We start from the raw sequence: 27428 nt of genomic DNA, 5'->3' as shown, positions 1-27428 counted from the left end.
CTAGCCCCAGTGATTGCAATGGGACTGAGCTAGAATTAGGCAGGTGGTGAGATTGTCAGAACGGGCACTGGGCTGAAACCCAGCTCAGTGATCAGAATCGCTTTAGCACAATCTCCTGCAAACAGACCGAGAAGCCAATGGTCTGATTCTCCCCTTACAACAACTTCACGCTGGTGTAGACAAGTCACGTGACTCCGGTGGGATTACTTCTGCCTAGCACCAGGGGGAGGGAGAGGAGGATGAGCCCATGACCCAGTCAGACTCTTCCTGGGGTCGGGGAGAGGGGCACAATTTTTCAGTCAGTTTTATCTCTACAGGAAGTTTGAGGAGCCTGTGACAGGGTAGGGGTGAGGTTGCCTGGGTGACCTCACCGCGTATTTCCGTCCCAGATCACATCTGCATTGCTTTAATCTTTCACCTTACCTCTGCAGTTGGCAGCCATTTCATGCAAAACAACGGAGACTGGGAGTGGGAGAAACTAAATTCTATTTTATTATTCCAAAGGACAAGCAAAAGGCCAACTCCTCTCTCAATCCCCAGCGCAGCCCATTTCTCCACCCAACTCCCCCATGGACCAGCAAGAGAGCAACAGCTACACATTGGGAGAAAAGTGCCAAGAAGCCATAAGAGGCTCTGGGAGCCCGTCACGAAAGCAAACCCCCCGAGAGCAGGGAACCCAAAATGCTCAGGTTAGAGGGATGCAGGTTGGGGTGAGTAGGGCAGAGACAATCACTATCATCCCCACACAGGACTCAGCTGTAGATGGGGAGGGGTGACCAGTTGGGCTGTCAGGCTCCCCATCTCCCTCTGGCCTCCACAATAGGGATCAGCCTGGCTTGAAAGCTGCCCAGGTCCTCTGACATCCCTGGCCTCCTTCTCACCTCTGCCCAGCCTCGTCCTCTCAGCAATCAGGAGACACTGCCCCCTCCCCACAACATTCCTCTTGGGCGGGATTCACAGCATTATACAATTCAGGTAGGGCTTGACCCGACACATGCATGATAATCCCTGTCTCTCTCCAGCTCTGATGCAGCGAGTTCACAGTTCTCAGCCTCAGCTGCCTGGCTCTCAGCAGCAAACCCAGCAGTTTCCCAGCTCAATCCCCCCACCCACTAAATCCCCCGATCTCCCACCCTCTACCCCTCCTATGTCCCACATCCCTGCAGGGATAAGGCGGTAACTTCCTTCCCCATTTCAGTGTCTGCCTCTGGGAGAGTGAATCTAGCTCACACCCTCAGTGTTTGCACTGAGGGATATTGATAATTGTCATTGTTCAAAGAAAAAAAATCAGTTGACAAGGGGTAAAAAAAGGTTAAAATTTAATTGAAAAGGAGTGTTCTTGCAAATCAACAATTGTTTCATGAAGCCCTTAATAAATCTGAGCTATGTACTGGCAGACTAATCTAACAGCCAAGTACGTGACCAAACAGCCTTCAGGAACAGAGAAAAAGCCACCACACAGTGTGGACGATAAAACATTTTCACATTCATAATGTGAAATCCCAGAGAAGTTGGAGACTCAAAATCCAGAAAATGAGTGAACCCATTTTCTTCTAAAGGGGCGAGACCTGCTTTACTTCTCGCATCATTATTTCGTCGTGTTACTTACAGAAGTTTTAGCATCATCATAATAAACCAAAAACTCACAAACCAGCTTCCCAACTACAAATGATCTGGACTAGCCTAGACAAAAACTGAAGGCAATTTTACCAAGAGATGCAAACAGGGCTATGAGATCAGAAAGGTAAAATGTGCCTTCAGATTCATTTGGATTCCCTTCCTGGTTCGTGACACTTCCTTCTCCAGCCCTCAGGGCTCTGACTTGGGATCACAGACATCAAACCTGTGATTCCTAAGCCTGGAGAGCCAGGGACATGGTGGTAAGTGACAATTTGGGAGCTGGAGGGGTAGAAAGGGGACAGCATAAAACTCTTTATTGCTGGTACAGAGGCAGCAGTGTGGAGGGTGACGGTGCTGGGGGAAAGAGGGAATCCCTCGGACTCACCCCATTGCCCTGAAATTGCACAGAGGCTAAAAGACCACATTTTACTGTCCTGGTTCCCATTTTTTAGCATCTGTTTAATTCTGGCCCATAAGGGAGAAAATGTACACACACTAAATGCTTTTCAGCACGGCCTCGAGTAATGTGAGACTATCTGGGAATGAGACAATCCAGTCCCAAAAGGGGGAACTCAGGGACTAACAATCACTCTGATCATGGAGGGGATCAGAATAGGTAAGATGCTTAGGGTGAGTTCGTCACACTCTTGGAGTGGTTCACAAGTAGGAGTGCCAACCTCCAGGCAAAAGGTTGTACAAAAGGTTCCCCCCCCCCACCCCTGCTCTCCTGCCGGTAATAGCTCAACTTAAGTGATCACTCTGGTTACTGTGTGTGTGGTAACACCCATTGTTTCATGTTCTCTGTGTATATAAATCTCCACACTGTATTTTCCACTGAATGCATCCGATGAAGTGAGCTGTAGTTCACAAAAGCTTATGCTCAAATAAATTGGTTAGTCTCTAAGGTGCCACAAGTCCTCCTTTTTTTTTTAATAAACAGTTTCCCAAAAGTCTTTTCGGGGTACCCAGATTGTCTCCGGGGAGCTCCGTTTTCTATCCAGGACACTTCTCTGTAAGAGTCCAAACAGCACAGAGGTAAAGGATCTTTCCTTGAATCCATACTTACAGCTTCTTCTCACACAAAAAAAGGCTGACAGGGTCACTACCTGCACGGGTTTTTCCTCTGATGACAGATAGTGAGGAACGCATTTTGATTCTTTGACTGCCGATCCTCACGCACAACGCCCACTTGCTTTGAAATTAGCTCTTTTCTGTTCAAGTTCTTCATTTGCATTCCACAAGGCTTCTTCCTCGTTTGATGGGTTATTTCGTTACAGGGGTATACGCTATGGAAATGTTCGCTACTACATTATAACACCATATAGTTAAGTGAAAACAATGCAAGTAACATCCCACTAGTTGTCATGAAGTTTAAATACCAAATACACTCTTATACATTTCACAATCACTTTGATGTATCCTAATACACAAGTGAATGAGCCTAGGGGTCTGGCACCTGTTCTGCCAGCCTCAGAGTGTTTACACCACGAAATCTGGTGGAGGGCCACAGAGATGCGCTGGCTAATGCCAACAACAAGACCATTGTGACCAGCCGTAGTCAGGGCACTGAGAGAATTTCCCCCATGTATGCAGTTAGCGCCACCTGGAGCATTGTACACACTGGGACCATCTCAGGGGTTTCTTCCCTGTGCAGATTTGCAGATGCCAGATACTCTACAATATCTTACTGGCTACACAGTAAGATAAGTAAGAAGATCTGAGATCTGAGATAAAAGATCCGAGATCTGAGATAAAAGGATCAGGTCCCAAGAATTTTTCAAGAGATTTTTGCAGCCTCTCGTGAGCAGGCAGTCCTTGGGTGAACAATAGGCTTTTGAAGTAAGCTTCTATTTCCTAAACGTCACCATTAATTAATTACAAGGATTAACATAAGGTAATTATTGATAAAGCAGTTCATAGACAGTTAACCAGAAATTTAAAAGAGACAAACAGACAATGACATTATTACACCCAAGTTTCATCTAAATGTTAATATTTCCTGTTGATCTCTGACTTAACAGAATACAGCCCTAGACAGGAACCGTTTGTTTACACTGTTAACTTCTAACAAGATAAAGGTAAACATAGGTAAACTATGGTAACATCTAACAATATAAAGATCTCAGAGTAGCAGCCGTGTTAGTCTGTATCTGCAAAAAGAAAAGGAGGACTTGTGGAAACTTAGAGACTAACCAATTTATTGAGCATAAGCTTTTGCGAGCTACAGCTCACTTCATCGGATGACAATATAAAGGTAAACATATGTAAACAAAGGTAAACTACTATAGTTACCATCTTCTTCCAGATCTTTAACAATCAAAGTTTACATTTTAAAGTTCTACTCTATATAACGTTGAATGGCCCTAATTACCATTTCCACACTTTTCAAACATATCTCTAAAAGTTGAATCTGGGTCAATTATTCTGCAAGTTTCTTAACTCTTTCTGGCCGTGTGTCACAGAAGTTTAGATTCTGTGTGGATTCTCCCATGTTTAATGAGGTGTGATCTCTGTGTGAAACTTTTCCCACAGTCCAAGCACTTATGGGGTCTCTCTCCTGTGTGGATTGCCTGATGTGTAACAAGGGCTGATCTGTTTGTGAAACTTTTCCCACAATCCAAGCAATTATGGGGTCTCTCTCCTGTGTGGATCCTCTGATGTGTTATAAGATATGATCTCTGTGTGAAACTTTTCCCACAGTCTAAGCACTTATGGGGTCTCTCTCCTGTGTGGATTGCCTGATGTTTAATAAGGTCTGACCTCCATATGAAACTCTTTCCACAGTCCAAGCACTTATGGGGTCTCTCTCCTGTGCGGATTGCCTGATGCTTAAAAAGGTCTGACCTCCATATAAAATTTTTTACACAGTCTAAGCACTTATGAGGGCTCTCTCCTGTTTGGATTGCCTGATGATTAACAAGGGCTGAGGCATTTCTGAAACTTTTCCCACAGTCCAAGCACTTATGGGGTCTGTATCCTGTGTGGATTACCTGATGTTTAACAAGGTCTGACCTCTGTATGAAACTTTTTCCACAGTCTAAACACTTATGGGGTCTCTCTCCTGTGTGGACTGCCTGATGTTTAACAAGGTCTGACCTTTGTATGAAACTTTTCCCACAGTCCAAGCACTTATAGGGTCTCTCTCCTGTGTGGATTACCTGATGTTTAACAAGGTCTGACTTCGATATGAAACTTTTTCCACAATCTAAGCACTTATGGGGTCTCTCTCCTGTGTGGATTGCCTGATGCCTAAAAAGGGCTGATCTGTCTCTGAAACTTTTTCCACAGTCTAAGCACTTATGGGGTCTCTCTCCTGTATGGACTGCCTGATGTTTAACAAGGTCAGACCTCTGTATGAAACTTTTCTCACAGTCCAAGCACTTATGGGGTCTCTCTCCTGTGTGGATTGCCAGATGTTTAACAAGGTCTGACCTACGTATAAAACTTTTCTCACAGTCCAAGCACTTATGGGGTCTCACTCCTGTGTGGATTGCCTGATGTTTAACAAGGTCTGACCTCCATAGGAAACTTTTTCCACAGTCCAAGCACTTATGGGGTCTCTCTCCTGTGTGGATTGCCAGATGCTGAACAAGGGCTGATCTCCATGTGAAACTTTTCCCACAGTCTAAGCACTTATGGGGTCTTTCTCCTGTGTGGATTGCCTGATGTTTAACAAGGTCTGACCTCTGTATGAAACTTTTTCCACAGTCTAAGCATTTATGGGGTCTCTCTCGTGTTTGGCTTATCTGGTGTGTAATTAGTGCTAACTTCGAATTCAAACATTTCCCGCACTGAAGGGATTGATAGGGTTTCTCTCCCATGTGCCTTCTCCCATGGCTATTGAGGTCTGAGCGGTTATTGAAGCTTTCTCCACAGTCCAAGCATTGAATGGGTTTCTGTCCAGTATGGATTGTCTGATGTGTCACAAAGTGTGATCTCAGAATGAATCCTTTCTCACATTCGTGGCACTGATAGGGTTTTTCTTCCTTGCGATTTGTCTGCTGGGCTGTGGGATCCTTGTCTCCTCCCCAACATTTAATGGATTCATCCACTTTCTTCTTTGGGTAGTTTCCCAGCAGCCTCTCTGACCTGTGCCAATTTCCCCAGGCTTCTCCCTTTTCCAAGCACTGGGAAAAATTCCCTTCAGCTCTTCCCACAAACGTCCCCTGTGGTTCCACTTTCCCAGGAACGTGCTCATGATGATTCCCCTCCTCCTCCTCACTCCCTCGTTCATCACCTGCTGGGAGAGAGACAATCCAGACAGGAGTCATTGTGCTGGGGAGAAAGAGGAATAGCACCGAGGGAAAACCCAACACGCTAATGCTGTGAAGACAGAGCAATTGGATTCTGCCTCCACATCCCCCCCAAACACTCAGAGGGAAAGTGGGAAGGAAACTCGTGTAGCTAACAGGACGGGTGGAGAGCCGTGAGCGATATCTGCTGACTCCAGCCCTGCTCTGGGTGAGGTAAGGAAGAACTCAGGGCCTTTACTCACACCACATTTTTGGTATTCTCAACATTTTCCTTCATTAGCCAGATGGTTTCTATGTCAGTCCTCACCTGGGCGGGCGCCTCTTGAGATCTCTCTTTCCTCCGAGGCCTGGAGATCGGGCACCCACGGCTCTTCCCCTCGTTCTAGCTGGATGATCAGCTCAGGTTTGCGAATGGGAAACCCTGCGCAGGGGGTGAAATCAGACCAGATCAGGGTGCATGGAGGGTTGAGAGAGTGTCTCACACGGCAGCTGTGGATTATAGAACCCATTCCCCTTCAATCTAACCGACCAGGGAAGAACCTGACCAGATTCAGCAATGCAGGCCCTACATTTTCTAATAACTGAGGGGACGGGAATCCCTTACCCAGCGAGGTCACCGTCTCGTAGTTCTCTTGCATGACGTCCCTGTAGAGGGCTCTCTGAGCGGGGTCCAGCAAAGCCCCCTGCCCCTGGGTGAAATACACAGCTACCTCCTCAAAGGTCACCAGCATCTGAAACAACAAGAATCCCCCACTCAGGACCTGCTTCCCAGCCACAATGCCGCTAGTCACGGGAAAGGAAGAAAAAAAAATAAACATCTCGGAAGCTCTGGGAGGACCAGAGTAGCAGAATCCCACCCCCACCCTGCTCAGAGCAGCCAGGACCCTTCAGGGGGTGGGGAGAAGGTGAGAGCTACTTGTCCCCTCCAGCACACGGAGTCTTCTCATTTCCCACGTGCCTGCCAGCCACAGGCTGACACGGGAAGCAGAGCTCTGAGCCGGGCACGGGGACAGGAACCTTGACTGCTTCCCTTCGTATTTCACAGCAGCCTCTGGCTTGTGGGTTCAGACTCCAGCACTGGGAGTCTGGAAAATGTTCCCAGCCCTGCCCAAGGGGGTTGTGTCCTGTTTGAGAAATGGGGGAATGCCCCCCCCCATCAGTGGCCCTGCTTCATCCTCTGTCTTTCCTGCCCCTCCCCCTCTACAACACACCCCCTGCAGCTCCCTGCAAATCCCCTACCTGAGCTGGCTCCATCACAACCATTTCCCTTCCCTGTCCCCTGGAAGTCCGGATGATCTGCAGCGAAATCTGGACGTGATTCCTCAGCCTGTCAGGGCGAGAGGGGTGATGGGGCGAGGTTACAGAAGCGACGTGAGTCCATTTCACACCCCAATTCCCCCCAGGCTTCCTCCCCGCAGACACACGCTCTGGACTCTGCCATGCTGCCAGGTCAGGCTCCTCCCAGCAGAACTAAACCCACCAGGGACACTTTTGAACCCTCCCAGTAAGAGCATCTCTGCGCCAAATGCTGGAAAAAGAGCAGAATCAAAAGAGCCACTTTGGGGGGTTCCCCATGACATTATCGTGTAACCCCCTGTAGTTACCCCCCATCTCCCCTGCTAGTGCGGTTTTCAGCAGAGTCAGCAACTGGCTTTTCTTCTCTCAGCTCCTCCCCTTCTTCCCAGGAGAGTCAGTCTGCCCCGGGGGTACAGGGAAAGGATCCAGACAGGTCTGGGACCTGGGAACCTCCCACCCCAATTCTTGCTCCTGCTGCCCCTTCCAGTCTCTCCACTCTCCCTTTTTATCTTCTTCCCTCACCCTGGGAGAACTGCTGACTGCCCCATTGACGTGGGCCTTTGCTCTCATTCGGCAGATCAGCCATTGCCACTGCTAACAGGGGTTTGAATCTGGCTGTGTCCATAGGGGCAGCAGCTCTGGGACTTGCAGACACACAGGGAGCCCCCTCCCCTTGTAGGCCAAACTCACAAGCAGGTCCTGGAAAGGGGCCCTTTGTGAAAAGTCACTTTCCTGCCCAGCCTCAGCCCTGTCCCCCAGGTGTCTCCATCACCTGCAGCTCTGGCTGAGAAGCTGGTGTCAGCAGAGCCAGGGGCTGCCCCAGGGACTGGTTCCAGCCACTGGAGAAAGTCCCCACCTAGGCTGGGCACAGAGGGGCTTTAACAGACGTCTCTCCTCTGCTGGGTAAGAAGCAGCATCTCAATCTGGAGTCCCCGGTTGAAATGGTGGCGGCAGGAGCTTGTGACCCAGGGAGCTCAACTCCACAGCGCTGATAACATGAGCAGGGAGAGAGACGCACACCAGCCTCCTCCTCGTCCTTAGCAATAACCGGAGCCCTTTGGTGGCAGCAGATAAGGATGAGTCTCCCTGGCCTGCCCCTGCAGCCCCCAGGGACAGGCAGGCAGAGGCTGATCTTTTTCACGAGGAGGGTGGTGAAGCACTGGAACGGGTTACCTAAGGAGGTGGTGGAATCTCCATCCTTAGAGGTTTTTAAGGTCAGGCTTGACAGAGCCCTGGCTGAGACGATTTAGTTCGAGATTTGTCCTGCTTTGAGGAGCGGGTTGGACTAGATACCTCCTGAGGCTCCTTCCAACCCTGAGATTCTATGATCTCATTGGCCCATCCACACTCACCTCCTGCCAGAGCTAGCAGTGACTCGGGTCTGACAATGGGTCTGGCTGAGATCTGAATCCTGCATGGAAATCAGACCAGGGCCTCGAGCAGCCCCAAACACTCAGGAGACAGACCCCAACATCATGAGTGTGTCTTTTTTATTTTTAAATCAAATCATAAATTGGAAGCAGGGTGTGTGGGGCGGGGAGGAGGTGGCCTGTGGATATTTTCCTTGTCGCTTCTGATTCCTGAGGGGAGAGTCTTCTCACCTCACATGCTTGTTTGACCAGTTCCAGGAAAAAAATTGCCCACTGGCTGCTGGGTGGGGAAGTCCTTCACCCTCTCCTATCCCATGGGGCAGGGGAGCTGCCCTTGTATCTCTCCCCACCCCTCTGCCTTCTCCCTCCCCCAGCCAGTCTGCACTTGCTCTCACCTTCTCCCTCCAGCCTCCCCTCCCCACATCCCCCCTTTCCCTCACTGTGCCCCCCATCACATCCTCCCTCTATTTCATCCTCATTCCCCTCAGCCCAATAATTCTCCTCCTACTGCCTGACTCCCCTGCATTGACCCATCCTCCCTGCCCCCCATCCTGCCCCCTGCATTCCTATCACCCATCTCCTGTCACCTAATGCATCCCTGTTCACCCCTCCTGCCCACACATCCCAGTGCACCTCTTTAGCCTCCTCCCCCTGCAGCCCGGGTGTAAACGGGAGGCACGGCTCTCATAGAGGGGAGAGAGGGTGAAGGTCTCTCATACCTTCCCTCCAAGCAGTGCCCTCCTTGGGAGCAGGGGCTAAGGCTTAGGAAGGGGGTCCTGGAAAGGCTGGGGTTACTGCACTGGGAGAGGCTCCTGGGGAGCAGCGGGTATGTTCCTGCCTTACATTATAAACCTCTCCTGTCTGCAGCCAGGGATTTTGCTAGGGGAATAACTGTGATTCACTTCCTGCTGCTGGGAATGAGGGACCCCACTGATTACTCCCACATCACTCCAGCTCCTTTTGGGCCCTAGCCATAAACCCATTCAACTGAAACCTCCCTGCCCCAGACCCTGCCCCTCAGAGCTTCCACATCCCTTGACCACAGCACTATGGGGGCATCATCCATAAAAGCCACCAAGTCAATGGGAGAAAAGAAAGGAGACATTCTGATCCCAGGAAGGGGGGAGAAGGGGCATGTCTGTGGGAACCCATGATTGTTCCAGAGAGTCCCCAGTATCAACCAGGATTCAGGGGTGAAGGGGTCCTGGTCCTAAAGAGGCTGCCCAGAACATTAGGGGACACGTTTCACGGTGACACTGACTCTGTGTGTGATTCGCTCTGGGAAGAGATTGGATCAGGCAGCAGTTTGTCAGAGATGGTCTCTGGTCTCCACACAAGGCTCGCTGGCGATCAGCTACTCCTGGGGGAGTTTTGCACTATTGCACGCATGCATAATGAATGAGCCATGCATCTTTTTAATTTTTTGGGACGAAAAAGCTTCTGTAAAATTGTTGATGCAGTTCCATCTTTTGCCCAGCGGAGGGCATGGTGGTAATATAACACAGCAACAGCTCCCAGCCAGCTTGGGAAGAGAGAAAGTCTGCTTTCTTCGAAGCGCCTGTCAGGCCAGGTCAGGAGACAGGGGTTATGGGGAAACAGACAGCGTGGCATGCTGGAGGGGAGCTGGGGGATCAGACAGGGGCTCATAAGGGCTAGTGGGGGAGGAAAGAGTGGGGCCAGGGGGTGAATAGTAGTGGAGGCAAAGGGCCTCAGAGGGGAGGGAGATGCAGGTCCACATGGTGATGGGGGAGGCGGTGCAGAGCTACATAGGGACAGAGGGTGACTGAGTGGGGGCACAGACACACATGGGGATGGGGAGAGTGTACAGGGACACCTAAGGACAGGGAAGTGTCTGGGTGGGAGCACAGAGCCACATGGGAATGGGGGAGGTGGTGTAGGGGCACATGGGATTGGGGGAGTGGGTGTCTGAGTGGGGGTAGAGGGACACATGTGGACGGGGGTGCAAGGACACATGGCAGGGGCAGGAACAGATGGGGACGGGGCAGATGTGCCTGACTGAATGGGAGAGCTAGGGGTCAGCCAGGATCTGCATGGGGGAAGCTCCCTAACAATCCCACCCCGCTTCCCAAAAAACCCTGTTCCATGCTTTACCCACCCGTACCCCCAAACGCTCCAAGTTCACACCCAGGCTCCTTTCCAGCAATTTACTTCTCTCTCCCTCAGCTCCTCCATTACCCCTTACTCCCCCAAACCTTTATATTGCTTCTCAGGGGCATGGGAAATATGGTTCTGTATGTAGTTTCAAGAAATTATTACTCAGAGTTCTGAATTAATATGCCTAGTAAGGAATCTATTTGTCAAAAAACATTTCCTGAATCTTTTTGTTCTCTGTATTGTTACAGACGTACCTGCAGACTGGTATTTTGAAATAAATTCCCAAAATAATTGAAACTGGTGTGATTATATTCTGTTATTTTGATGAATAAAATATGCAGAATTTTGCATAATTTTAAAATATTGTGCTCAGAATTTTTAATTTTTTGGCGCAGAATTCCCCCAGGAGTAACTAGTTCTGGGCCTAATATACAATGCTGTTTCCCCTAACTCGGGCAACAAAGTTGTTATTTGTCAGTGCTTTGCAGCCAAGTTCCCTCTGGTGATTCGCAGAGCTAGATTAACCCATCACCGGGCTCTAGAGAAAACCCCCTTATGTCTGCCCCAGCCACAGTGCCACTTATGGAGCTGTCCCTGCTAGGCCCCTGGGGTTATTTGTAGGACCACATTAACCCATCACGGGGCTGTTGGCAAAACCTCTCACATCTACCGCACCGCCACGGCTCCCCGCCGGTGTTACAGCACAAAACTGCACCCAGCACAATTTCCTAGCGGTAGCCGTTACCAACATCTAGGTCCAGATGTGCCAGAGAAGTTAGCAGGGCGCATGCTCAAAGGCAGAAACTAAAGTTCCCCAGGTAATATTTACCATGATAATATAGCTGCTGCTGAGTGAGCTTTGGCACCTAGGATGTTTGTCAGGAGTTTTGTACGTCTCCGTGGAGCCTAAACTGAGATGTAGGCACCTAATCCCAGATTTATGTGTTTAGCCTGGGGTTTGGGTGCCTATGTGCCATTGTGAATCCAGACCTCAGTCTCTGTAATGTGGCCACATGTAGCGGAAGCACCTGGGTTCATCGGATGAGAAGAACGTCAGGGTCTCCTTCCTTTTACAATGCTACAGTCAGTGTTGTCAGTAAAAGCATCCCACACAGCAGCCACAAGTATGCTCTTGCGCTGAGCAGCCCACTGATATCCCAAGGTGTGACAAAGTTGGTATGTTCTTAATTTTTTCTCGGAATACTGTGTGTGTGCGTGCCTCAGTTTCCCCAATGTGTTCCTCAAGCATCAAGGTGGTGGGACACGGGTGTGTGATCATTGCGGAGACCCCTAGATGGCAGGGGTGACTGCAGACTGGCTGCCTGGGCACAGAAAATGGCTGAACACTCTGTATCCTCATAAGTGGTGGCCGGAACACGTCCTCTGTAAGGAGCCAGGCAAAGGTGTTGGAGAACAAAGAGAGAGGGGGAGGCCAGGTGACCTGTTTGCCCAGGAAAGAGAGAAAGCATGGAGGAGGGCAGCTGGGTGTGACTGAGGCTGGGCAGCTGGAAGCAGGTCAGTGTCCTGGTTTGGGACTCAGCAGGGAGAGTCCAGGGCTCTGGATCTCCCCCAAGATGGACTTTGCTGAATGATCCTGATTTCTGTGCTAACAAGCTCTGTTCTGTGCTGTGTTCCCAATGACTAACAAACCCTTCTGTTTTCCAAGCTGGTTGGGAGTCACTGCTGACTGCAGAGCTGGGGTGCATGGCCCCTTTAAGGGGCACGGTGTAAGGCTTCCCCAGGTGTCTCATCCAGGTGGACTCCCTGCCGAGAGCTCACGGTGTGACAGGGGTGCTGAACGCTCCAATGTCAGACCCACGAGGTGCTGAAGCTGAGGAGGCTTCTTGCCCTGGTGCCAGTGTGACCCGAGGGGAGACACACCGTACTAGAGTCCTGCCTGGCTTCATTGAGAGCAGTCCCAGAGCACCGAGACTGGGACTCCATGACACAGGACTGTCTTAAACACAGATCTCCCCTCCAAGCTCTGATTGCCTCAGCTATCAGGTGAATAAAGAGGGAGCGGCCTGCCAGGTGGACATCCTATACAGATTTGGAAACAAATACAGAGCATGTCTAGTAACTACACCCACAGCCTATTTCTGGATGCTTTTGATGTTTTATGTGAGCTGAAAATACTTTTGCTATGTCTCTCAGGGTGCGTCCTCACATCTATCGCAGCCATAGACTCACCAATATAATCATCCTCATCTAAGACAGGGGTAACAGACAATGCTGTCTAAGGCCTGGTCTACACAGGGGGCGGGGGGGGGGAATTGATCTAAGATACGCAACTTCAGCTACGAGAATAGCGTAGCTGAAGTCGACGTATCTTAGATCGACTTAGAATCACTTACTTCGCATCCTCGCGGTGCGGGATCGACGGCCGCCGCTCCCCCGTCGACACCGCTTCCGCCTCTTGCCGTGGTGGAGTTCCGGAGTCGACGGCAGAGTGATCCCCGATAGATCGATCACTACCTGCTGATCCGGCGGGTAGTGTAGACGTACCCTAAGTTACATTTTCCTGGCAGTGCCTAGTTAGTAAGAGAGAAAATTTGTATAGCCTGTGGTGAGCAAGCATCTAAAGGCTGAGATCAAAGAGGAATCTTTACATTTTAAAGCACCAAAACCGTGAATCAGGTGGTTCATTCTCATGGGACAAGAGTGTCCCCACTTCGTCTAAGTTTCTTATAAAGGGGATCCCTGCACAGCAGGATCTACCATCACTACCCGGCCTTTATTCTCCTGCTCAGGACAGATGTTCTAACCTGCGCAGGGCAGGGATCACTTTACATTTCAACCTTAAAATTTCAATAAATGGGTTGTCAGGCCAAAACTGTGAAATATCGTAATGATGTTTCTACATAGGGAAAGGCTCAGGAAAGGTGAGATGAGTGCTTCACTCCTTCTCTTTGGGCTTGAAAAATCTAATGCGGGTTACACCTGGATGATACAAAACTTTTAAAATGTTCAAGACAGATCAAAGGCCTGATAAGTATTAGAATTTGGGGGAAGGTCTCCCGCACTTGTCTGGGGTGACCCTGACTGCCACTGTCAAAATTAAGGCCACCTTAATTCTGAATGAGAGCGTCCACACAGGGGTTTACGGTGCTGAGATTTATGTGCATTAACTTCAGCTCTTTAGTGTCTCTCGCAGCACTGGAGCACTCCCACGGCAGCGCTTTGAAGTTTTGAGTGTAGCCATCCCCTAAGTGTCAGACCATGCAGACAAGATCTCAGTAAGTAAAGGGAAGGGAATAAGGGAAATTGGAGGGAGGGGGTGGAATCCCCTGCAAATTCCTTTAGTTTTAAGTGCTTCAACTGGTTTTCCAAGGTTGCCCTCACAAATGGGCGCAGACATTCAGACGCAGCGCCTGGCACAGGAGCAGGAGTAGTAGCCACACAATGTATCAGAGTTTTCAGCCCATCAACAATAATGGTTCATTTAACAACAGAGTCAGCAGTATAGTCTGTGTCTATAAGACAACGGGTGTTTATACCATGGGGCAACTAATCTGCATTAGCGATCCCACTGTGAAAACATAAAGGAGGTAAGACATTTTAGTTTCACCAAAAGGTAAACTAGGTGAGGTCAGCACGGTGTCCTCCTGCCTCACCAATGCAAAGGAGAAACAGTAGAATTTGTTTTAAATTTTTTTTGACTTTGGCTGTAATCAGTACACGTGTCAGAATGAAGAACATTCCTGGAATGTATCACAACAAAAAATGTAGCACCCATAAAAGGCTGTGAACTTAAAATAGGTCATTAGTATACAAAATGCTGTAGAAAAATCAACATCAATGCATACAATAAATGACGTCATAGAAAAGTAAAATGTGCATTTAATTCAAGTGTGTGCGGAATGGGGGGGTTACTTACAGAAAAACGGTTTTTAAATCAACTGTCAACTGCAAGTGGTGGTGGGGAATCACATGTTTTGGGAAGTGCAAAATGGCATCTGATGTTACAGGACTGTACAGCCATTCTAGGTATATGGACCCTTTGGAAGGGGTAGCAGTAAAAGTGTGAAGCGAGGGCACCCTAAAGGCTCAGACTCCAAAAGATAAATAAAAGGAAAACAAAATTTATTTTTTTCTTTATTTAAATTCTAGACTTTTGGGTGCATAACTCACGGGGTTTGAATTCTTGGGGTTGTCAATCTATCTTGGGGTTGTATATCTATGCTTAGTAAAAAATACCATAGAAATTTCCTTTTTAGAAGCAATTTATACCAGACACTCTAAGGCCCCTAAGGACAGAATTTTAAAAGGATTTTGGCCACTAGTGGCATATTGCAAAGTATCTAGGTGCCTTGAACCTTGAAAATTCTGGCCGTTAATGAATATTAGGGAACCAAGTTCTTTACACAAATGGGACATGGGATAAAGCACAAGGGTGCTGGACAGAAAGACAAAGTAATTAGCTAAGGCAAGCCCCATCGGTGGATCAAAGCAAACTGGAGGAGTTTTGAGACCAGCCCATGAAATCAGTCAGCACTGAACTCAAATTACAATATTGCAATAGAAACAGGAAATGTTACAGTGTCACTGTGAGATGTGACTGCTGAAGCTATGAGCAACTATTAATATTTTCCATGATTATTTGCCTTTAAAAATATGAATTCTGTGGCACAACGTTAATGAAGTTTAGGATGAAGAGCTCAGAGTAATAAAAATACTATTTTTAAAGGTAAATAATTTACAGGAGTGAAACTCCATAGACTGGATTCCAAGGGGAGTCAAACCCAGGGGAATAGGCACAGTGGCAAGGGCTTGGCTACACTTGTGAGTTACAGCACAATAAAGGAGACCCGGGTGCACTAGCTCACTCCTCGTCCACACGGGCAAGGCACGTAGAGCGCTCTGACTCCGCGGCTACAGAGCTGCTGGTACGCCACCTCGGCGAGGGGAATAACGTTTGCTGCACCCCGCTGGAGCGCCGCAGCACCAGTGTGGACGAGGGGTTGCATTACTGCGCTCTGATCAGCCTCCGGAAATGTCCCATAATCCCCTTAAGTCAAGTGGCCTCTCTTGTCATTGTTTTTGAATCGCTGCAGGAATGCGGATACGCCCTGTGAAAGCTCCGTTTCTGACAGCCGGCTGCTTCGCTGCTCCGAGACAAAGCAGCCACTACTGTGGAGTGCTGTGTGAGAGAGAGCGAGGCGGGGGCAGAGGGGGGGTCTGCTGCTGTCTGAACTTACAAGACAGCCTGCTGACTGCTCTCAGCCCCCCCCAACCCACTCCCTCTCCCCCCACATACACACAACACACTCCCTGTCACACTCCACCCCCGCACCCCATTTGAAAAGCACGTTGCAGCCACTTGCATGCTGGGAAAGCTGCCCATAAGGCACCGCTCCCAATGCCGCTGCAAGTGCTGCAAATGTGGCCACGCCCAGTGCGCTTGGAGCTGTCAGCGTGGACAGACTGCGGCGCTTTCCCTGCCGCGCTCTCCGAGGGCTGGTTTAACTCAAAGCGCTCTACGTCTGCAAGTGTAGCCAAGCCCTCAGACACACTGATGACGCGCTGGGCGGCTTTAAGCAAACATATAAACTGTGAACCAGATTCTTTTAAACACTAAAAACAAGTGGGACAATTATTGGGGAGGGGGGCGGGGGTCTGTAAATATTTCCCTGGATCAAGCCTCCTTTAGCAGCTCAGTAACATCGTATACAGGAGGGGAGAGGGGCCCTGTCCAGGCTCTGCGATGCACTGGGCCTTTAAGGACACGGCCGGGGAAATGGGAGCTGAGATCCTGTCAAAAGGGGGAGGAAAAGCCCCTCTGCCCCCGCCTCCCCTGATTTTTGCAACCACGGCAGCTGGCTCACTCCATCGGGGGGGGGGGGGCTTTTACTCCTCTGCCCCCACCCACCATTCCTGGGTTACCCCCTCTGCCCTGTCCGGTACGGCCTGTACCCCGGCTCTCACTCCGATCTGTCGTCCCCGCCCCCCGTCCCCGTCTGGCTGCCCCAGCCCCAGCCCGGCTCCGCACACGCCGGGGGCTGGCGGCAGCTTTCCCGGGCCCGGGGCAGGGAATCGCAGCCGGCTCCGCGGGGAGCAGCCCGGGGCCAAACCCGCCCCCTGCAGCCCGGGGGTGACGGGGGGGGGGGCGGGTCTCTCTTACCTTCCCTCCGAGCGGGGCCCCCCGGGGCAGGGGCCATGGCCGGGCTGGGGGCTCTGCCCTGGGAGAGGCTCCCGGGGAGCAGCGGGCAGGGCCCGGCTGGAGGTTCCCCTCTCCCGGCTGCAGCCCGGGCTCCGGGCTCCCAGCACCAGCCGCCGGGGCGCGGGGATCTCGCCGGGAGCCAGAGTCCCCGCAGCGGCTGCGAGTCACTTCCTAGGCCGGGCCTGAGCCCCGCGATCCTCCCCCCAGAGCCGCCCCCCAGCCGCTCCTGGGTCCTAGCGATCAACCCACCCCGCTGCAGACTCCTGCCCCAGACCCTGCCTCTTGCGGGCCCCACCTCCCCTGGGCTCGAGCAGCTTCTCCCCACATTAACGGGGCATCGTGCATAGAAGCCACCCTGTTAGTGACTGGACAGAACGGATCCAGCCAGACCCCAGGGAGGGGGGAGAAGGGGCGTTTCTAATGGAAATTGGGGATTGTTCCAGAGAGTCCCCAATATCCTCAAGCACGTGGGGGTGAGAGGTCCTGGTCCTAGAGAGGCTGCCCAGAGCCCTAGCAGCAGGAGACACATTTCTCGGGGATGCTGACTCTGTGTGACACCTCACCCTAGACATAGGAATGTCGTTTTTCCAGTGCTTAATTTGTGCCAGGGCTTCCCAGGGGTGAGCCCCAGACAGCACCTCTGGGCCTGGCTGTTCATAGCCCCCATACCTCTGGGCCAGGCACTTCAGAGCCCCCGCCAGTGGTGCGGGAACACTTTGGATACTGGGGGTGCTGAAGGTCAGTGCCTTTATCCCTGTCCCTTTATCCCCCACCCTTCCGAGCCGGCAGCAGGGACCCGGGGGTGGGGGGCCAGCAGCTGGGCCCTGGAGGGCCAGCAGACGGGGCGCAGGGTGCCAGCAGCGGAGCCCTGGCTAAAGCCCTAGGGTGCTGCAGCACCCTCTGTACCACTAGTTCCCACGCTTATGGGCCCAGCACCTCTGGGCTGGGCAGTTCAAAGCCCCGGCACCTCTGGGCTTGCTGCATCAATTATAAATGTAAAAAAAAAAAAAAAAAATCCCCCTGGGAGTTTCTGCCATAGGACTTGGAAGGGTGAAGAGAATGTATTTACATCTCAGGTAAACAGACCCCTCAAGCTATAGAGAGAGGGTGTGACCCCCATCCGTTGCACCAGAGGGGGCAGGAACTAAACATTTTGCATTTTAGCAGACAGACAGCTCTGGCGGGGGAGAAAGAAGCAGGACCCTGCCCTGAAAACAGAGGGCCTGTCGCCTGGCTCACAGCTCGAAATAGACTTCTGTCTGAAGTTCACCCTCAGAAGAATCCTTTTCAAAGGTTCATTGGATTCTGGAAGAGATCAATCCAGCCACTGTGTTTAAATGGAACTGTTCAGTGACTCTGGGGAAAAGTAACAAACTGTTGCACATTGAGTCCTTAAAGGGAGAACAACCTTAACATTCCTCTGACTGTTCCAGGACAGGGCTGGACTTTACAGAACACCCCTTCCTGGGAACCTTCAGGCCTGGGCAGAGTCAGGGCTCTGAAACCTGGAAAGTGGGGAGGATCTCGGACCCCAGGCTCCAGCCCCTGCATCTGCTCTGCTAATTTTATCCGTACAGCCCGAGCCCCTCTCCCCGCCCTCCTCCCCAACCAGAGTCAGCTGACCCCCACTCTGAGACTTGTTGCAGTGTCTTCTTTTGCTTGTGTTTTTGTTTTGTTTTATTTTTGCAGTGTAGATAGACATACCCTGAATGAGGCAGGGTCCTGTGTTAATGAGCGCTGCAGTGTGTGATCCTGTCATTAAAGATCATATAATAATGCACAGACACAAGGGGGCTGAATTAACAAGGCCCAGACATCCTTGATTCTGGCCCTGCCTCAGACTGCTTGACTTTGCACCGTTCAGAACATCCTTTTACTGGAATATTTTGAGGGTAAAGTGGATAGAAATCCCCTCCAGTTTTCCTGCTCTATCATAGAATTATTGAATAGGAACATATTACATCCTCCAATCTTGCCCCTTTTCTCTCCAATAGTCAAATATTGCGGTACACATTTTCCCTTTTATTCACTTACTCAATTTTACTGCACTCCACTCAGATGTTGATCACTCTCTCTCTGTTGAAGGATTACTAATATAATCTCTGCATAAAGGTCACTTATTTTTCCTTTAAATACCCACTTGATACAAAACCTTTCTGATTTTTGCTTTTTTCCTGTCGACTTAGCCAATTTGTGTAAATCTTCTCAGATTTTTCCTCATTATCAAATGCTGCTATAAATTCTCCTCGACCTTCACAGATTATTTCTCTCTGGAATTACTGAATAATACCAAATTCCCTCAGTTTGGGAGGAAATTGACTGTGCTGAGTCATTCTCACAGCGGGGGGTTGGGGTTTAAACCCGACAAGGATCAACTTTCCCAGCGACATTTGAAAATGGAGATGTTTCCTCCCTGTTCGAGGAGCTGTGGTGTTGATATGGGGATGTCTCATTCCCAGCGGTGGGTAAGACGTTAACAAATCCCTCGTTCGTCGCTCCAGCATTAAACAGAGAAGTGGGGTTTGGCTGCAGTTAGCACGGCATCCTCTCATGGTAAAAACAAGCTGGATAGAATCTGTTGCCATAGGGGGGAAATCCCTGCTTCACAGTCTTTTAGGTGCCTTAAGGATGGTACTAACTGTGCTTTTGAGGGGAAAAGAGAATAAATGAGGTGAGACAGGTTGGAGCTGTGGCTGGAGTCCAATCCTGCTCCCTATGAGACAAAAGAAAACAACGACCCACAAAAGGGGAGAGAAAAGCTCAGCAAAGAGAAATCGCAGCCTCTGGTGCCGGGGCTCAGCCTCCCTTGCAGCCTCACTGCAGGAGAAAGCTGGGCACGGCCTGCCGGCTGATCAGCCCCTCTGAGACGTGGCAAACTTCTCTCCGCATTGGGCTGGCTAAGGCATTGCTTGGAGCTGCCTCTCTGGTCACAGGCTACCGGCACTGGTGCAAAATGTGGCGCTGTTTTGGGGGGCTGAGCCGGACGTGCGGGAGAGAGAAGGCAAAAGGAGAGGGAGAGAGCAGAAGAAATGGGGGCGGGGGGGATGATGCATGTGAGATTTCAGCTATAACATTCCCTCCCATCTCCACAATCTTTCAGCCTCTAGCTCCAGCGATTGCAATGAGACTGGGGTAGAATTAGGCCGGTGGTGAGGTAATTAGGCCGCTGTGCGGCCGTGCAGCAGGCTATTTAGCGCCGCGCAGGGAACCCACCGGGACTCGGGGACCTGCCGCGGCCAGGAGAGGGGCGCCCCTCCCCCGGCCCCATCCTACTCCGGACCCCAACCTGCCATTGCCAGGGCCGCCACCCAGCTCCAAGTATGCTGTGGTCCGGACCTGCTGCATCTGGCATGCACCTACCCCATCCTGGCCCGGCCCCACCCCAGCCGCAGCGGCCTGGCCCGGCCCCAAACCTGAACCCGGGCGGCCCAGCCCAGAGCCAGCCGGAGCCGCGGTGCCATAGCGCGGCCTGGACACAGCTGCGGCAGCCCGGCCTGAACCAAGCTGTGGTGGCGTGGCCTAGCCAAGCCCAAACCCAGGCAGCCTGGCCTGGAGCCAGCCGTGCTGGCCTGGCCCGGACCCAGCCGCAGTTGGGGCACCCCTCCCTGAATCTAGCCCTGGCCCAGACCTGCAGGGATATTGATAGTTGTCCTTGTTCAAAGAAAAAAAATCAGTTGACAAGGGGTAAAAAAGGTTAAAATTTAATTGAAAAGGAGTGTTCTTGCAAATCAACATTTGTTTCTTGAAGCCCTTAAGAAATCATAGCTACGTCCTGGCAGACTAATCTAACAGCCAAGTATGTGACCAAACAGCCTTCGGGAACTGAGAAAAAGCCACCACACAGGCTGGTCGATAAAACATTTTCACATTCTTAATGTGAAATCCCAGAGAAGCTGGAGACTCAAAATCCAGAAAATGAGTGAACCCATTTTCTTCTAAAGGGGCGAGACCTGCTTTACTTCTCGCCTCATTATTTCGTCGTGTTACTTACAAAAGTTTTAGCATCATCATAATAAACCAAAAACTCACAAACCAGCTTCCCAACTACAAATTATCTGGACTAGCCTAGACAAACACTGAAAGCAATTTTACCAAGAGATGCAAACAGGGCTATGAGATCAGAAAGGTCAAAATGTGCCTTCAGATTCATTTCTGGTTTGTGACACTTCCTTCTCCACCCCTCAGGGCTCTGATTTGGGATCACAGACATCAAACCTGTGATTCCTAAGCCTGGAGAGCCAGGGACATGGTGGTAAGTGACAATTTGGGAGCTGGAGGGGTAGAATGGGGACAGGATAAAACTCTCCATTGCTGGGACAGAGGCTGCTGTGTCGAGTGTGGAGGATGATGGTGCTGGGGGAAAGAGGGAATCCCTCGGACTCACCCCATCGCCCTGAAACTGCACAGAGGCTAAAACACCACATTTTACTGTCCTGGTTCCCACTTTTTTAGCATCTGTTTAATTCTGGCCCATAAGGGAGAAAATGTACACACACTAAATGCTTTTCAGCATGGCCTCGAGTAATGTGAGACTATCTGAGAATGAGACAATCCAGTCCCAAAAGGCGGAACTAAGGGACTAACAATCACTCTGATCATGGAGAGGATTAGGATAAGATGCTCAGGGTGAGTTTGTCACACTCTAGGAGTGGTTCACAACTAGGAGTGCCAACCTCCAGGCAGCCTGGCAGAAAACCAGGCAGACACCTCAAGCTGGTGGGACATTCTGTAATTAGATTTCACCAGGCCAGTGACATATGTGAACTCCTGGATCACTATCCCTGTCTTACCCTAGACTCACAGACAGTACTCTTTGACTCTCCAGTCTGTCTTGCTACACAGACAAACTGGACTTTGTGATAAAAGGTCACAAACCAAAAATCACATCACATCACGTTGCTCCCAGTCCCAGGAGACCAGTCACTTACCCCAGAGTAATTGGTACCCTAGATCTTACACCAACATCAACGCTGGCAGCCAATTCTGTAGTAAACCAACTGAAGGTTCATTAGCTAAGGAAAGGAAGTGAGAGCTATTGAGAGGATAAAGCAGGTAAAATGTACGCACAGGTGAGTCAGTTTGTAATTCCAAAGGGTGGCAGTGATATAATAAACTGACAGTTTCCCCAAAGTCTTTTCGGGGTACCCAGATTGTCTCTGGGGAGCTCCATTTTCTATCCAGGACACTTCCCTGGAAGAGTCCAAACAGTCCAGAGGTAAAGGATCTTTCCTTGAATCCACGCTTACGGCTTCTTCTCACACAAAAAAAGACTCACAGGGTCACTACCCATACAGGTTTTTCCTCTGATGACAGAGAGTGAGGAAGGCATTTTGATTCTTTGACCGCCGATCCTCACGCACAATGCCCACTTGCTTTGAAATTAGCTCTTTTCTGTTCAAGTTCTTCATTTGCATTCCACGAGGCTTCTTCCTTGTTTGATGCGTTATTTCGTTACAGGTTTAAGAAGATCTGAGATAAAAGGATCAGGTCCTAAGAATTTTTCAAGAGATTTTTGCAGCCTCTCGTGAGCAGGCAGTCCTTGGGTGAACAATAGGCTTTTGAAGTAAGCTACTATTTCCTAAACGTCACAGGTAATTAATTACAAGGATTAACATTAGGGAATTATCCATAAAGCAGTTCACAGATAGTTAACCACAAACTTTAAAGAGACATACAGAAAATGACATTATTACACTCAAGTTTCATCTAAATGTTAATATTTCCTGGTGATCTCTGACTTAACAGAATACAGCCCTAGACAGGAACCGTTTGTTTACATTGTTGACCTCCAACAACATAAAGGTAAACACAGATTACTACACTTACCATCTTCTTCCAGATCGTTGACAATAAAAGTTTACATTTCAAACTTCTAGTCTATCTAACGTGGAATGGCCCTAATTACCATTTCCACACTTTTCGAACATGTCTCCAAAAGTTGAGTCTGAGTCAATTATCCTGCAAGTTTCTTAACCCTTTCTGGCCGTGTGTCACAGAAGTTTAGATCCTGTGTGGATTCTCCCATGTTTAATGAGGTGTGATCTCTGTGTGAAACTTTTCCCACAGTCCAAGCACTTATGGGGTCTCTCTCCTGTGTGGATTGCCTGATGTCTAACAAGAGCTGATCTGTTTGTGAAACTTTTCCCACAATCCAAGCAATTATGGGGTCTCTCTCCGGTGTGGATCCTCTGATGTGTTATAAGATATGATCTCTGTGTGAAACTTTTCCCACAGTCTAAGCACTTATGGGGTCTCTCTCCTGTGTGGATTGCCTGATGTTTAATAAGGTCTGACCTCCATATGAAACTCTTTCCACAGTCCAAGCACTTATGGGGTCTCTCTCCTGTATGGACTGCCTGATGTTTAACAAGGTCTGACCTCCATACAAAACTTTTTAAACAGTCTAAGCATTTATGAGGACTCTCTCCTGTGTGAATTGCCTGATGTGTAACAAGGGCTGATGTATTTCTGAAACTTTTACCACAGTCAAAGCACTTATGGGGTCTGTATCCTGTGTGGATTACCTGATGTTTAACAAGGTCTGACCTCTGTATGAAACTTTTCCCACAGTCCAAGCACTTATGGGGTCTGTATCCTGTGTGGATTGCCTGATGTTTAACAAGGTCTGACCTCCGTATGAAACTTTTCCCACAGTCCAAGCATTTGTAGGGTCTCTCTCCTGTGTGGATTACCTGATGTTTAACAAGGTCTGACCGCCGTATGAAACTTTTCCCACAGTCCAAGCACTTATGGGGTCTCTCTCCTGTGTGGAATGCTTGATGTTTAACAAGGTCTGACCTCCATATGAAACTTTTTCCACAATCTAAGCACTTATGGGATCTCTCTCCTGTGTGGATTGCCTGATGCTTAAAAAGGGCTGATCTGTCTCTGAAACTTTTGGCACAGTCTAAGCACTTAAGGGGTCTCTCTCCTGTATGGACTGCCTGATGTTTAACAAGGTCTGACCTCTGAATGAAACTTTTCTCACAGTCCAAGCACTTATGGGGTCTCTCTCCTGTGTGGATTGCCAGATGTTTCACAAGGTCTGACCTACGTATAAAGCTTTTCTCACAGTCCAAGCACTTATGCGGTCTCTCTCCTGTGTGGATTGCCTGATGTTTAACAAGGTCTGACCTCCATATGAAACTTTTTCCACAGTCCAAGCACTTATGGGGTCTCTCTCCTGTGTGGATTGCTTGATGTTGAACAAGGGCTGATCTCCATGTGAAACTTTTCCCACAGTGCAAGCACTTATGGGGTCTCTCTCCTGTGTGGATTGCCTGATGTTTAACAAGGTCTGACCTCTGTATGAAACTTTTCCCACAGTCTAAGCATTTATGGGGTCTCTCCCATGTTTGGCTTATCTGATGTGTAACTTGTGCTGACTTGAAATTGAAACATTTCCAGCACTCAAGGGATTGATAGGGTTTCTCTCCTGTGTGGCTTCTCCACTGGTTATTGAGGTCTGAGCCATTACTGAAGCTTTCTCCACAGTCCAAGCATTGAATGGGTTTCTGTCCAGTATGGATTGTCTGATGTGTCACAAGGTGTGATCTCAGAATGAATCCTTTCCCACATTCGAGGCACTGATAGGGTTTTTCTTCCTTGGGATTTGTCTGCTGGGCTGTGGGATCCTTGTCTCCTCCCCAACATTTAATGGATTCATCCACTTTCTTCTTTGGGTGGTTTCCCAGCAGCCTCTCTGACGCGTGCCAATATCCCCAGGCTTCTGCCTTTTCCAAGCACTGGGAAAAATTCCCTTCAGCTCTTCCCACAAATGTCCCCTGTGGTTCCATTTCCCCAGGAACGTGCTCATGATGATTCCCCTCCTCCTCCTCACTCCCTCGTTCATCACCTGCTGGGAGAGAGACAATCCAGACAGGAGTCATTGTGCCGGGGAGAAAGAGGAATACCACCGAGGGAAAACCCAACACGCTAATGCTGTGAAGACAGAGCAATTGGATTCTGCCTCCACATCCCCCCCAAACACTCAGAGGGAAAGTGGGAAGGAAACTCGTGTAGCTAACAGGACGGGTGGAGAGCTGTGAGCGATATCTGCTGACTCCAGCCCTGCTCTGGGTGAGGTAAGGAAGAACTCAGGGCTTTTACTCACACCACATTTTTGGTATTCTTAATATTTTCCTTCATTAGCCAGATGGTTTCTATGTCAGTCCTCACCTGGGCGGGCGCCTCTTGAGATCTCTCTTTCCTCCGAGGCCTGGAGATCGGGCACCCACGGCTCTTCCCCTCGTTCTAGCTGGGTGATCAGCTCAGGTTTGGGAATGGGAAACCCTGCACAGGGGGTGAAATCAGACCAGATCAGGGTGCATGGAGGGTTGAGAGAGTGTCTGTCATAAAGGGCATTCCATGTCCCGGTACTGTGCTGGGAGAATCTGGAATCCAAGGGGACGGGAACATGTCGCTGAGCCCCCTTGGGGGAGAGAGACTTCTGGAAAGATGGGGAGAATTGTTATGCCCTCACTAGCAGTTCCCAGGATCTGTGCACTTTGGGGGCTTTGCTGATGCACATACAGCTCTAGAGTTAAACCCCTGCCTATTTCTAAACCTCCCTATGGCTGGAGTAATTCTCTGTGTGACTGAGAAACAATACAGATTGGAGAATACATGGCTTCTCCCTCTTGAAAGCTGGAGGGATGGGGATGGTTTTGCACGTCCATTATGTCTGACACCCTTATCCCACTGGTGAGGGTATGGAGATGCAGGTCTCTCTCACACGGCAGCTGTGGATTATAGAACCCATTACCCTTCAATCTAACTGACCAGGGAAGAACCTGACCAGATTCAGCAATGGAGGCCCTACATTTTCTAATAACTGAGGGGACGGGAATCCCTTACCCAGCGAGGTCACCGTCTCGTAGATCTCTTGCATGACGTTCCTGTAGAGGGCTCTCTGACCAGCATCCAGCAGAGCCCCCTGCCCCTGGGTGAAATACACAGCCACCTCCTCGAAGGTCACCAGCATCTGAAACAACAAGAGTCTCCCACTCAGCACCTGCTGCCCCAGCCACAATCCCACTAGTCATGGGAAAGGAAGAAAGAAAAAATAGAATCACCTCGGAAGCTCTGGGAGGACCAGAGTAGCAGAATTCCTCCCACACCCTGCTCAGAGCAGCCCGGAGGCTTCAGGGGGTGGGGAGAAGGTGAGAGCTGCTTGTCCCTCAACAGAAGACGGAGCAGGGCAGGGTCTTCTCATTTCCCACACGCCTGCCAGCCACAGGCTGATACGGGAAGCAGAGCTCTGAGCCGGGGACACGGACAGGATTCCCGACAGCTTCCCTTCGTATTTCACAGCAGCCCCTGGCTAGTCAGTTCAGGCTCCAGCACTGGGAGTCTGGAAAATGTACCCAGCCCTGCCCAAGGGGGTTGTGTACTGTTTGAGAAATAGGGGAATGTCCCGCCGCGCCCCCCCCCTCCAACTGTCAATGGGCTTGCTCAGAAAATCAGCAGGTATATCTCACCCTGTCCCCTCCCTGCTTCACCCTGTGTCTTCCCTGCCCCTCCCCCTCTACAACACCCCCCTGCAGCTCCCTGAAAATCCCCTACCTGAGCTGGCTCCATCACAACCATTTCCATTCCCTGTACCCTGGAAGACGGGACGATCTGCAGCGAAATCTGGACGTGATTCCTCAGCCTGTCAGGGCGAGAGGGGTGATGGGGGGAGGTTACAGAAGAGACTTGAGTCCATTTCACACCCCGATTCCCCCCAGGCTCCCTTCCTGCAGACACATGCTCTGGACTCTGCCATGCTGCCAGGTCAGGCCCCTCCCAGCAGAACTAAACTCACCGGGGACACTTTTAAACCCTCCCAGTAAGAGCATCCCTGCGTCAAATGCTAGAAAAAGAGGAAATCGAAAGAACCACTTTGGGGGCTCCCCATGACATTATCGTGTAACCCCCTCTAAAGCTACCCCCCTTCTCTCTAGATAGTGAGGTGTTCAGCAGAGTCAGCAACTGGCTTTTCTTCTCTCAGCTCCTCCCCTTCTTCCCAGGAGAGTCACTCTGCCCTGGGGGTGCAGGGAATGGATCCAGACAGGTCTTGGACCTGGCAAACTCCCTCCCCACTTCTTGCTCCTGCTGCCCCTTCCAGTCTCTCCTTTCTCCCTTTTTATCAGCTTCCCTAGTCCTGGGAGAACTGCTGACTGCCCCATTGTCTTGAGCCTTTGCTCTCATTAGGCAGATCAGCCACTGCTAACAGGGGTTTGAACCTGGCTGTGTCCATGGGCACAGCAGCTCTGGGACTTGCAGACACACAGGGAGCCCCCTTCCCACGTAGGCCAAACTCACCAGCAGGTCCCTGAAAGGGGCCCTTTGTGCAGAGTCACTTTTCTGCCCGGCCCCAGCCCTGTCCCCCGGGTCTCTCCATCACTTGCAGGCTCCAGCTGAGGAGCTGGTGACCGAAGAGCCAGGGGATGCCCCAGGGACTGGTTCCAGCCACTGGAAAAAGTCCCCACCTAGGCTGGGCACAGAGGGGCTTTAACAGACATCTCTCCTCTGCTGGGTATGAAGCAGCATCTCAATCTAGAGTCCCCGGTTGAAATGGAGGAGGCAGCAGCTTGTGACCCAGGGAGCGCAACTCCACAGTGCTGATAACAT

The 27428-nt window shown here is 50.3% G+C and overlaps 2 protein-coding genes across 4 annotated transcripts in view; both read right to left on the bottom strand.

Annotated features, from left to right (window-relative positions):
• Nucleotides 1-27428, bottom strand: part of LOC125621536 (uncharacterized) — a 43824-nt gene that overhangs the window by 14158 nt on the left and 2238 nt on the right. The window contains exons 1-6 of one of the 3 annotated variants that reach the window (XM_075119809.1): nt 16776-16862; nt 13009-13185; nt 7113-7200; nt 6478-6604; nt 6181-6294; nt 4121-5860 (exon numbers count right to left, since the gene is read on the bottom strand). The exons of 1 other annotated variant lie outside the window; for it this stretch is intronic. In XM_075119809.1, coding sequence (XP_074975910.1) covers nt 4121-5860; nt 6181-6294; nt 6478-6604; nt 7113-7136 — 2005 coding nt within the window. In that variant the 5' untranslated portion in view covers nt 7137-7200; nt 13009-13185; nt 16776-16862. Of the gene's footprint in view, nt 1-4120; nt 5861-6180; nt 6295-6477; nt 6605-7112; nt 7201-13008; nt 13186-16775; nt 16986-27428 lie in introns of those variants that run through there. One more of the 3 variants, XM_075119808.1, reaches the window with a different exon arrangement.
• Nucleotides 20500-27428, bottom strand: part of LOC142069241 (uncharacterized) — a 46198-nt gene continuing 39269 nt past the window's right edge. The window contains exon 5 of the mRNA XM_075119794.1: nt 20500-24081. Within this exon, the coding sequence (XP_074975895.1) occupies nt 22805-24081 (1277 nt within the window). The 3' untranslated portion in view covers nt 20500-22804. The remainder of the gene's footprint in view (nt 24082-27428) is intronic.

Source organism: Caretta caretta, chromosome 14, assembly GCF_965140235.1.
Source record: "Caretta caretta isolate rCarCar2 chromosome 14, rCarCar1.hap1, whole genome shotgun sequence".
NCBI classification, from domain to species: domain Eukaryota; kingdom Metazoa; phylum Chordata; order Testudines; family Cheloniidae; genus Caretta; species Caretta caretta.
This window is presented reverse-complemented; position numbering and strand designations above follow the sequence as displayed.